This window comes from Xiphophorus maculatus, chromosome 3 (genome assembly GCF_002775205.1).
Source record: "Xiphophorus maculatus strain JP 163 A chromosome 3, X_maculatus-5.0-male, whole genome shotgun sequence".
Taxonomy (NCBI): Eukaryota; Metazoa; Chordata; class Actinopteri; order Cyprinodontiformes; family Poeciliidae; genus Xiphophorus; species Xiphophorus maculatus.
In genome coordinates, this window is record NC_036445.1 from 18158020 (window position 1) to 18170219 (window position 12200).

The window sequence follows — 12200 nt, forward strand, 5'->3', positions numbered from 1 at the left end:
CAATTATTAGTGATTATTAAATAGATGTTTGTTCAAACTTTATTAAGTCAAGGAATCCATGACAGTTGCCGTGGCTAATATTATTACTCAAAATAAGGATAAATTATGTAAAAAGTATTGGTCCAAGCATACAACCCTGCAGAACTCCATGAAAGTCTCTTTAGTTTTAACAAGAATGCAACAGAAGGCTTGACAACATTCAGACAGAATAAAGAGATATTGAACATCGATTAATGTCTTGTTGGGCATTTAATAAAAATTAGAGCAAATAATAAATTTATAGACACAGCACTGTTAAAACACTATTTAACAACTTCTACATTAAACTGAATGCAATCAGTCTCCATCTTAAATGTAATAATTACATGTTTGGGACTGCATTTTACTGTAAAAAGCACCCTCACCATGGTCACCTTGAAGCAAACCATACATAATTGTCTCCATAGCAACAGAGACCACCCATACTCCCTACGGGCTACGTTAGAAAAAGTAGAGGTTGTACATTAACCTATTTTTCATTCTTTTAGCTTGAATCAAGATAAAGGGAGAGACGAGATTCTTAATGATACCTCTGGGGGCCCGAGGTTCTCCTCCTCCCCTGACGAGACTTCCACTGACATAAATGACAGAAATGGGCTACCAGGAACTCCTCTGGATATCAAGCTTGAAATCAGGACATGGTTTCATTTGTGCATTAAGTTTATTTTCCTCTTCCTTTTGGTGTCCCCACTTTCTTACATTTTTATCTTTTTCTCTAAAGACTTCCTTCTTCCTGATTTTTTTTATAGCAGATCTTTAACAACAAGACAGACGGATCAACCAGTCAGCCAACATACATAGAGTGGCTTAACCATGTCGCAGAAGTGATTTCCATCTGTTATTAATGATATTTTTAAATTTGATTTTCAAGCATTGCACAGGTGCATTTTAAAAGATTTGAATATCATTGAAAGGTTAATTGCTCACAAAGAGAAGCTTATATTTTATAATCATTTGTTACAATAACCTAGCTGCTAATGGTTTAAAGCTTAAAAAAAAATGTCAAGGTTCTCAGAAAATGTATTACATAAATTACATGAAGATTTTCAATACCGGAATGTGCTGTGCTTTGTATGACCTCAATACTGTATACAGTAGTTTATAAATTATCTATGGGGTTTAAGTCAGGAGATGTTGCTGGTCAATGCGTGGTTATTAAATACCTCACATGAAATTTCCCTTTTTGTGATTTTACAATCTTCTGTCAATTTTTACTCAAGCATCTGTCCTGCACAGCTTTGCACGGTCCTGGTGTTGCTTTTTAGTTTGGATGATTTTAGTTCGGTTGCTTTTAATTTTGTCTCACTTATTTTGACATTATTATACCCTCTTAGCAAGGTTGTCATTCATGTCCTGAATAAATCTGTGATGTGCACTGAATCCAGACACAATCCGTGCTTTATAAATCTCTCTCAATAAATCTTGAATAAATCTTGTGGGACAGGAGCATGTTGAGTAGGGAACTGCCAAGTCCATAGTCTTTTTTAACAGATGCTAAGTTATTTACTTATTTTCAGGATAAATAAATGTAGTTTTGTTTTTGTTTTTTATTAGCTGTGCAAGCGAGATTCATTGGAATAATATAATTAAACATTTGGAACAGCCATTCAATGTGTAGTAAGTTTCTAATAGATCTATCTATTAAATGTAAATATTATATAAGCATACCATTGCAAATGAAAGTTTGATTTTAAGTAACTAGTTGATAATACTGTAATTTATTGAGATGCACCTGTAGCCACTTTAAGTTCACCTCAGGCAGTAGGTTTAGGTCTGTTGTAGTAAAATATTCTGGCCAGTTAAAGAGAAAGGTTTAACTTCATGTTAACTCCCTGCCTGTCCAGCAGACTATTCCCTTGCTTACTTCTTATTCCTTCCTACTCTGATGCAAACTCCTGTCCACACCTGTAGGTCCAAGTCTTTTTTTTTTCTCCTCTGCTCTTTTTTTTTTTATCATATCTAACTGGTTCCAGAGCTATAGCTCCCTCTGCTTATCATGCTCTTGCACCCATTCATAGATGCTCAGGTGAATGCACAACCAGGCAACCACACACACACCCACCCCCGCACACACAAATAGGATTAAATTACGATTTTGTATTCACTTGAACTCTTCTCTTCCATCTTCTCCTCCCTCTGCCCGTTTTTCTTCTCCTTTTACCTTCCTTACGAAGGGATTTGGACGCTGACTGAAAAAGGATGCTGAGTTACATCCTAACACATTTATTTCTAATTAGCATATCATCGTAGTGACAGTTGAATTCGGCAAAAACAAGCATAGTAAACATCTCACTTTTTTTAATTACCTTGCAAACCCCCATTGTTCTATTTCCAAGACGAGAAAACATACACTTGCATTTAGAGCATCTTCTATTGATTAAAAAGCTTCTTTTATTTGTTAAGCAGCATCTCTCATTTAAGGATATGACAGTTACCAACACTGCTGGGCTGATAAGGTGTTTTTGTGGTGTTCACATGCATAATGAGTTGCTTCTCCTGTGGTGCTGCCTCGCTCTCCACTGAAATGTAGGTCAGGTGCACCAGAGACTGTAAATTGCCTGCTGTTGTGTATTTTTTTGTGTGTGTGTCCCCTGCCTTCCACCTGTATGCCTTCAGGGGAAGAGCCCAGACCTGCCTGACCTAATATGGGATTTTATTGGAGCAAGAGAGTGGGTGATGCTTTAGTGAATTAGAAAACAAATGAGGAGAAGGAGGAAACAGTTTGTGTCAGTGCAATAAAGCCTGCTGCAATGAACAGAGTGTTTGTTGTCATTATTTCTGCATTTATACAGATTGCAAAATCTGATTCACAACAGAAGAAACAGGTTTCAGATTTATTTATTTTTTTAGTGTGAAAACAGGTGGAAACTTGTCCTGGATGGCAGCACCCAATCTCTTCTCCACATTCTGTAATGCAGTTTTGGCTGAGGTTTTCCTGACCTCTCACTATTTCAACTGTCTGGATCTGATCGATCATTAAGTCATGTCTGTCCTCTTGGTTAACCGAGAAACACTGTGACCTTCTTATAAAGATGATTATATATTTTTATGACTATCTTCCTGTCCAAAACAGCTATTTTCATACACTTCTAATAAATATGGCTTTTTTATCTCAGAAGTTGCTCTTTGCCAGAACCAAATCACCAGGACAAGCTCGTCTGCAATTAATAAAGCAAACAAGATGCTCAAACACGCTGAGTCAGTAGAAGGAACAGATTGTTTTTATTCAAGTCAGTCTGATCAGCTTTCTCCTTCTCATTTGGTTTGCCACAATGCTTTGCACGGGTATTCATACTCCTTTTTCACTCCTTTTTATACTCGTTCTCCTATTGCATAGGTATTCATACTGCTTTTTATTATAGGAATGTTTTCTGTGTAATGGAAAATTTTATAATGTGCTCCTCCTCTTATCGTGAGACTGGTCAAGCTGCTCTCCAGAGCTCTGCAGTGTCACATAACAGCAAGAGGTTCTTGGTCCAGGATCTAAGTGTAACTTCCCCAACCTAGAACTTATCTGCCCTCTTTAGCATTAAAGAACAACCCCATTTCCTTAACAATAGACAAATGGCAAGAACATCTGTGTTGGGCTCCACAGAATCCCTGGTACACAACGATCAGGGATTAGGTTGGGGTTAGGGTGAGGATTAGGGTTACCCTTGCCCTTACCCTAAGCCTCAGAGATTTATTACAGAACGTTATTGGTCAAACAGCCTCATAACAGACAGGTCAGGAAGAAAGTTGTAGAGCATTTACAGCAGGGTCAGTAATAATATCTAAAGCTTTGAACATTTCATGAGTAAGGCACAAATGCAAAACTATCAAGACATGGTCATCTACCAGAACCCACTGAGCAAGGACAGTATTTAGAAGAGGCAGCAACCAAGAGGCCAGTGGTAACTCTGAGGGAGTTAGGGAGATCCATATCTCAGGTGGAAGAATTTATTGGTAGTACTAATTGCCATGTATTCCACAAATGTAGATGTAAATACAAGAAGAAATCAACTGAAAGAAACAGAAGAAGTCCCTTTTGTTGTTCTTCACTAGCCCTGTAGGGACACAGCACCCTTATGGAAAAGGGTTATTTCTGACCAGGTCAGACCAAATTCTAGCTTTTAGACATAGATGTAAAAAATGTGTTACAGAACATAACGTATTTGATACGTTATATAAACAGTACCTAGAACACGCCATCCCTATTTTGAAGTACTGTGATGGCTGCATCATGCTGTTGAGATACTTTTCCTCAGCACTAACAGGGATGCTGGTGATAGTTGATAGAATGTTGGATGGAGTTAAACTCTGGGTAATGTTGAAAGAAAATCTCATAAGGGTTGCAAAACATTTGAAGCTGGGGTGGAGGTCCAGCTTCCAGCAGGACAATGACTGACATGCTGTCTGAGCTACAATGAAACAGTTTAAATTAGTAAAGTAATGCCCTAAATCTGTCAAGACGAAAATCTTAGCACATAAAAAATGTAGTTTTGGAAACCATTTATTGTCATCCATCTATCCATTGACTACGCCTTGCTTGTCTATGCATGCAGCCTCACCATGTATCATCTTCCTCAAAACGTACTATCAGTCGTTCCTTTATGTTGATCATTGCAAACTTATTTTGAGAAGAACTGAAGTTTTGCCTAAAAATTAGAAAAGGTTCACATGTTGTGAAGCGCTATATCTGCTACTCTGTGACCAGGGGTGTAAAAGTTTGACCACTTCAGATCTTTTTGACTCTTCAAACATCTGCTCATAAATGTCCCCTCATGCCCAGAGACATTCACAGCATCCAGGCTATTTAAGCCACATAGTCAGAATAATTCATGCAGGAAATGACCACAGACAGGAATGATTAATTTCAGGCTCTGGCAAACTGACATGACTGATTGTGTTCACCGGGTCACCTGACTTTTAATGTTCACTGCCGTTCATGGGAAGCATCCATCACAGTGACCCTCAGTCCAGCAAAAGGGTGTGTGGGCGTGTGTGTGTGTGCGTCTTGTTAAGCTTATGTTTATTAATTTATCAACTGTGTGATGTTGGTACAAAAGGGACAGCTACTTTCTAAGATTATATTCAGCAGAACATACTCCTCCCAGAGCTCTGTGACTAGTTTCACCTTCCACAGTCTTATTCTTACACATATGTTTCATCATACTTGTCTTCTCTTTTTTCTACTTGTACTTGTCCATCTATTTTCTGTCTAGATTTCTTCAATCTCCATGTTGAAGACTGTGTGACAGTGTTTTGCTTTGTTATAGTTACAGTTAAAAGGATCTTTTCACCCTGTAGATGCTAATAATAATCGAAGAAAATACATGTTGTAAGTTTCATGCTGTTTTTAAAAAATGTAAGCAAAGAATTAGAATAAATTAAGAATATATTTGATAGACAGTCAAATTGATTATCCATCTTTTCTTAAACAAAACAAAAAAGATCCAGTGGTAAATAAAAGTGTTTTCACTCTATATTAAATTTAAGCTGCTCATTTGTTCAGGCACGTCCATTTTGAATTTTAAACATTGATATTTTGTTTTCACTACTACAAAAATGTGTTGTTCAAGCATCTAAATCATTGTACAGCAACCTCTAAATATATTGTGAGGATGTGTAAAAAGCTTTCAATTAAATTTACACCATCACACTAAAAAGTAGAAAACTCCAGCCTTTAATTTGAGTAGAAAAAATATGTTAGAAAAAACACTTTAAATATTTTTGTAAATCCGCACTACCACAATTATTATTCCCTAAACATTTTTGATCAAAAAATATGACCAGTGTCAATTCTTGCACAAATGATGCCCATTCTTCCTCTAGAGAACTACTCAAAGTAAAATAATGTTAATGCTTATTTTTACAATATACAATTTGCTACTTTTAAAACAACAATTAGATTTCATTAATAACTTTTATTGAAGTACAGAAGCTCAAGTAGTTGTAATACTATTTATTATCATTGTTATTGGCAGAGGCAGTCTCAAATTTCGAAAAAGAAATTTGTTCTAATATTGCAATAAATAAATTCAACAAATAAATAACATGTGACAGGAGACGTCTTCCTCCTCTGGACAAAGCTGACAGGTGTCTCTTCTGTGATATAATGGAGACCTGTCAGGGGGTCAGGCAGACCCACCAGCATTTACCACAGTTATTTATAATGTATAATGACTCTGTCCTTGGTGAGAGGAAGCTCAAACTGTGCGCTCAGATGAAATCACTGTTCACTGTGGTTCTATACAGGGTTTACCCCCCACTCAGCGTGGGAGTTTGCCCAGTTGAACTCAGTCGGAGGGGAGCTATTTGGATCTAACCTTGATCAATTCTTGCTGCACTCAAAGAACCTATGTTCCACATCATTTTGTTCGGCCTTGTCATTTCTGCTTTTTGATTTTTCTCTCTCAATAGCTCTCTTTCATAACAAATTTTGATTTTTACCTTTTCCATTTTGCTAGATTTGATTCAGGGAGAAGAATGCATGCAGCATTGAAAAAAACCCAACTCAGTCCTCGCTTTTTCAGATTTCTCTGCCCTTCTTTATTGATCCTTTCATCCCATTTTCTCCTCGGCTTCCAACACACACAGAGCCTGGCACACATGACCTCAGATTATCACCACCAGCTTGCTCTGCTGAACGACCAGAAAACAGAATACAACATAGATCAATGTAACCAACACAAATTACATTGAGGAGTAAATTATAATATCAATAAATATTTTATTCAACAATAAAAAAGCACGTGCATTTCAAACTTAATGAGAACAAAAACAAAGCGATTCCATGTTTATTTGGCTTATTTGTCTTCTATGGGCTTCATAAGAAATCGAGATGCAATCGTTACAGTTTAGCGCCCTCTGGTGACAGATTTATATACTTAGCAGCATCACCATCTTCTTTAATCTGTGCTTTGAGAAGATCTCATTATTCTGTCCCCTCTGCCTTTCACTGCCGGCAGCTGGGTACAGATGTTGAGTCTATTCTCAGGAAAGGTTGAGCCAGCTGCTTCAGCTGCACTCTCCATCTGAGACTCTGTCTGCGGTCAGCTTCCTCTCCTTTCACAGCTGCTCTCTGATGTCCAGGAGACCCTGCCATGTCTGCAGGCCGCCTGGTGTCAGCGAGGACCAGATCAGGCCTCCTGTAATGTGATGACGATGTGCTCAGACCTCACAGCGTCTCACAGGCGTCCACAGAGAAGGGAGCAGAAAAACGACTCTCAAACTCTTCATAGTAATCATGGAGACTAGAAAGTTTATTTCCTTCTAATAAAATCTGATGTTTGGAGAATTGAATCTGCTCATTCATCCTCTGGGATGAGTTTCCTGGACATGTTTTTGCAGCCAAATCGTGTAGTGAACTTGAGGATCTCTATTATGGGAGAGAAACGGGAGCAAAACCATCTCTATGGGCAGTTTCATCAAATTAATCAATTTCATCAAGTTCCTCAACACGTTAGCTGGAAAATAAACTAACTTCAAATAGTCCAAAATCAATACAATACTTAACAGTCTCAGCTGGAATATTTTAAATCTTTAATATGTTCTTATATTTGTGTTAACACTTAAGCACTCTGAACTGCAAACATCAAGGAATTCATTTATGCTTTTGTTTGAGAAGCAAGAGAACATTTCACTGTCATCAAAATGCAAGAAATGTTATTTATGACCTGAAATAAACTGAGGTTACATGTTAAATATTCACATAACTTTACCTCAACATCCCTGACAGAAAAAGACATAAAGCAACTGAACAAATGAAGAAACATATACATTGACATCAATATTGTTTTTATATTAAATTTAATATGATGCAAAACTAAAAACCACTGTGGTCACTACAGCTTTATCTACCTAAAAGGATGATTGAAATGTCACAAAAATCAGTAAATACATCATAATGTCCAAACTCTTGTTCTCATTTCCTTTTATACTATTGCTTTTCCAACTTTCCATAGTAGCAACAGTTTTTCAGTGATTGTGAAGGTAAAATCTGTTTATAAATCCTTATTTTTGATCTTATACAATTTTCTACTGTTATAAAGACCTAAAGTTTGGCTTTTACACAAGTTAAAATCCACAGAAAGACATGCTTGAAATGTCACTAAGTATAATAAATCTGAATATTGTAGTTTCCCCTTTTTTAGTTGAATTACTAAAATATACTTTTTGAATGGCTGGTGCACTTGTACTTATCTAGATCTTCTATGACTATTAAATGTACTTGACAGCAAATTGTTAGATGGGCAATCAGGCAAAAGATGAGTGGATGTTGACAAATGTATTTGATATAAATCCAGTTATTCACTCAATAAAGAACACCAGTCACCTTTCCCATGATTTTATTAACAAGTTGTGTCCACACAACACAAACAAATAAGCATAGGCAACAATGAAGTTATCATTGAATAATTCCCCCCAAACCTTAACAGAAAGGTGCTTCAAATATTCACATTCCTTCTGAACTCAATTCCCTTAATTTCCACAGGAAGTTGAACGCTCAAACCTACAGCTACACACCTCATTTTTATTTAACATATCACCTCGGGGCGCTTCGTTTCACAAAGCAAGGCTTTCCCCATAATCAACCCTCAAGAGTGATGACAGCACTGAGATATTAATGCCAGTATTTCTCAAGGCTGTTACATAAAACTGCAGCAAAGATCATCTGTAGCGTCATCTGCAAACTCGCCATTTCTTAAAAACAGCTTTAGAGTTTTCGAACAAGATCTGCAGGAATCCATTTTGTTGGGTAGCCAAGTCGCATTACTAAAGATCAATTTCCCATGAATGTGTGGCTTAAAGCGATAAATTCAGACCCAGAACTCCAAATTAACAGCACCTCTCATCACGAGGAGCCGGTAAGCTGACAGTGGGATTCAAGACCCGTCAAAGCATAAAAAGCAACAAACTGGATGACAAACGTGAAATTATTTCAACTTATGAATCCCAGGTTTATTTAGAGAGAACAATTAGAAGATATTAGGTGTTTGAGGGATTCCAGCCGGGCCCGTTACTTCTTTTACACAAACTGTTCCACATGATTTATTCCTGTTGTCGCCTTTCCTTTTTCCCACGTTGCATCTTTGGCAGCGTTACTTGACGTCCATCAAGTTCTCCTTCTCACCTCTGCAGCCAGGTTTGGTAACACTAGTGCTGTTTTCTCCTGAAAGAGCATCCTGGATGAAATGGAAAGGGGAGGAAATTAGTCAAATAATCCATTTCAGTTTGAAACAAAGAGCCATAGTTACATAAGGATAAAAGAAGTATGTAAAAAAAATATTTATATAAAACCCAGTCAAAGTGAGTCATAACAGGTACTAGCTGTGATGATCTGCTTTTTCTTTTTAGACTGAACCACTACAAAACAAGCATGACTCTGGTGTCAAAGGTTGAGGCTGCACCCATGCAGATCAGAAAGAGGCTGTTAGTTACCATGGCAGCAGTACGCATGATAGAGAGGGAGAGAGCGTCAATAAAACAAACCTCGACCTTCGGCTCATTCACTAAATAAAGTCATAATTTCTTCTTCTGGCTCAAGAGTCACGCAGCAGTTAATCCACTCTTTTTTCCCCCCACAAATTAAACTAACCAGTAGTGAGCTTAAAGCTACATCAGAATAAAAACAGAATTTGTTTGTGCTTGTAGTTGATTGTGCAGAAATGGATCAATAGTGATGAATTCCTCACACCAAGCACCAACAGTTACTGTTTGCCTCGATAGACACCCTGTTCACAGAGAACATCATGAAAGGGCAACACAAAGGCAAAGGTGGAAAAGTTAACCACAGCACAACCTGAAAAATGGAGGAGGATCATCTTAATTTTTCTACTAAAAATCTAAAAAGTGAGGCATAAATCCCTGGTATTTACCTGCTTTTACTTCGGATTATACACATTACTTAATAAACAAATCTTCTGTGTATTATTCCAGTTTATTCTTAACTTAGAAGCCAAAAGTTGATTTTAAGCAACCTGGGAGATGAGGTCATGGTGTTAAATCTCAGCATTTAAAGTTAATGGAGTGACGCCTGTGGGTGTAACTTAAGACAACTTCCTTATTGGAAACGTCATGGCTTAAAAAAAATACTCCAAACAATACTTTTATTGCCATTATAATACATATCGCAACCACAGTGTCAAATTTATGATCTACATGACTCATCACAGAGTAAACTTTGAAAAACACTGTGAAGCACATGCGAGAACAAAATCTGCTTTGTTGTGAACACACAGCACTCCAGGATTTCAGAAACAACCTGTGACGAGTTAAATAAACAAGTGCAGGTGATTCGATCAAGCAAAACTGAAAAATAAACACCTTGCTACACTTAAAATGGTTGTTTCTGTGATTCTCAAATAGTTGACTGTAACATGAAGGGGATTTTCCAGAAACAGAGCTTTTGGTGGTCTCTCTACCTTCTGTCAGGCGAGCTTTTCCTCCCGTCGGCTGGCAAAGAACTGTGGAGCAGCCGACACACAGCACTACTGTCTGAGCATGGCTGAATACTGTGGTGATCTTGTAGCAACCTGCAAAATGCACAAAAAAACCCACTAAGAAACACATCATGGAGGTGTTAAGCTAAACGAAAGAAGGAGCTGCTGCTATGTGACGAACGTAATGGCTGACTACTGGTGTCCATGCAGCTGTTTGTGTAAGCGAGTCAAGTGAAATCTCGTTCGTAAACAACCGCAAAAGTCACTTTCTGCCTTTTTTGACACCCCGATCACTACAGGTTTAGAGAAAGGGCAACACATAAAGGCAAAATGTATGGTACTCGTATTATTTAATACATTTCTTTTAGATTACAGATTATTGACCGTAACTCGTAGATTAACGCACACCTGGACATTTGACATCCATGAAGTAGGAGTTAGGACTCTGCACAAGCCGTTTTTTCTTGTGCCTCCTCTTTTCCTCCTCAGAACTGGGGTGCAACAAATCTTTTGCGAGCTGGAAAAAAGACAGGATAACTTGTTAGAAAGTCACATAAAAATGACTTAAAAAGCAACAGCAATCATGTTATTTCTTAAATGATTTGAGAACAAGTTGACAAGTACAGGAAGTAGCTTTTATGACATGATTACACAAAGGCAAAGAGTGTGACCTGAATACAGGTTTCACTTTAAGGAACCATGAGAGAAGTAAAGCAGAAATGGTCAGAAATAAATAAAGGTTACAGCAGTAAATAAATTTACATTTCTGGGAGGGAAAAAAAACCCAAAACCTACAGCTGTCTCAGATTTTATTTCTAAAATGTGAGAACATGTGTTTTGAAAAATCTATATTTAAAACAGACAGACCATGGTTGGGCTTTAGTATTAAACCACAGAACCAGTTTAACTCTTTTCTACCTAAATCTGATTTAAAAGGCATCGGAGAAGGGTTTTAGACGTGTTTTAACAGATCGTGCTGTTTCTCCCTCCGACACGTGTTCTCGCCATATTGCCTAGCTTCACATTTCCACATTTACATTAAAGCAACACGAAACAACTAACCAAATCACACAAAAAAACACCAGTACCGTCTTCTTGCGAGGTAAGCCTTCTCTTTATATCATGATAATAACTTTACAAACGGTATTTTTTTACTTACGGGCATGTCTGCGGGTTTCCAGCAAAGACTCGCTGCAGAAAGGAAAAGAGAAAAACTCACGTTGGTCACGTACCGGAAACTGCTGGCTGATGGGAGAAAAAAAGAAAACATGGTTACAGTCAACGTAACATTTTCTTAAATCAAATAGGTATAGAAAATTGGCGACATTAATGTTAATAATAACCTATGTTACGAAAGTTTTTTTACTATCTAGTAAGATTTCACCGAAAAAAAGCGACAGAAAAAAATCTTGCAATTAAAAAACAAGCAATCTATAGTATTAAGGAGGCAAGAAAAATAATTGTTCTTCATCATTCTTGATTTATTTCATTTAGTAAAATAAATATAATTCACGTGTAAAATAAAAAAAAGGTTTTAGCAGAAAGTGACTCGATTTTTGTTACCTGCAGGGGACGCTATGTTATTCTGGACTTCAGATGTGTATAAACCATGATTCTGTGACATATGGATTATTGTATGACCATATGGACACAATAGGAAGTGGCGCATTCCAATGAATATAAAGACTGTATAAAACAAGTTTTATGAGTCCTGGAAAAATATGTTTCTGCAGAATA

The 12200-nt window shown here is 37.2% G+C and overlaps 1 protein-coding gene across 1 annotated transcript; it reads right to left on the reverse strand.

The window, feature by feature from the left end:
* Nucleotides 1-8352: 8352 nt before the first annotated feature.
* Nucleotides 8353-11705, reverse strand: LOC102232912 (40S ribosomal protein S27-like). The gene is made up of 4 exons (XM_014473011.2): nucleotides 11623-11705; nucleotides 10872-10980; nucleotides 10446-10556; nucleotides 8353-9206 (listed from the first exon to the last, which is right to left on the reverse strand). Exons 1-4 carry the CDS (start codon nucleotides 11626-11628, stop codon nucleotides 9178-9180), a joined length of 255 nt encoding a protein of 84 aa, XP_014328497.2. The 5' UTR covers nucleotides 11629-11705; the 3' UTR covers nucleotides 8353-9177.
* Nucleotides 11706-12200: the final 495 nt, after the last annotated feature.

Excerpts from the sequence above, each read along its gene's own strand:
- LOC102232912 (XM_014473011.2), bottom strand. Across the intron at positions 10,557-10,871 it reads CATGGATGTCAAATGTCCAG|GTTGCTACAAGATCACCACA; the intron begins GTGTGCGTTAAT and ends TGCATTTTGCAG. Across the intron at positions 9,207-10,445 it reads AAAAGCTCGCCTGACAGAAG|GATGCTCTTTCAGGAGAAAA; the intron begins GTAGAGAGACCA and ends CATTTCATCCAG.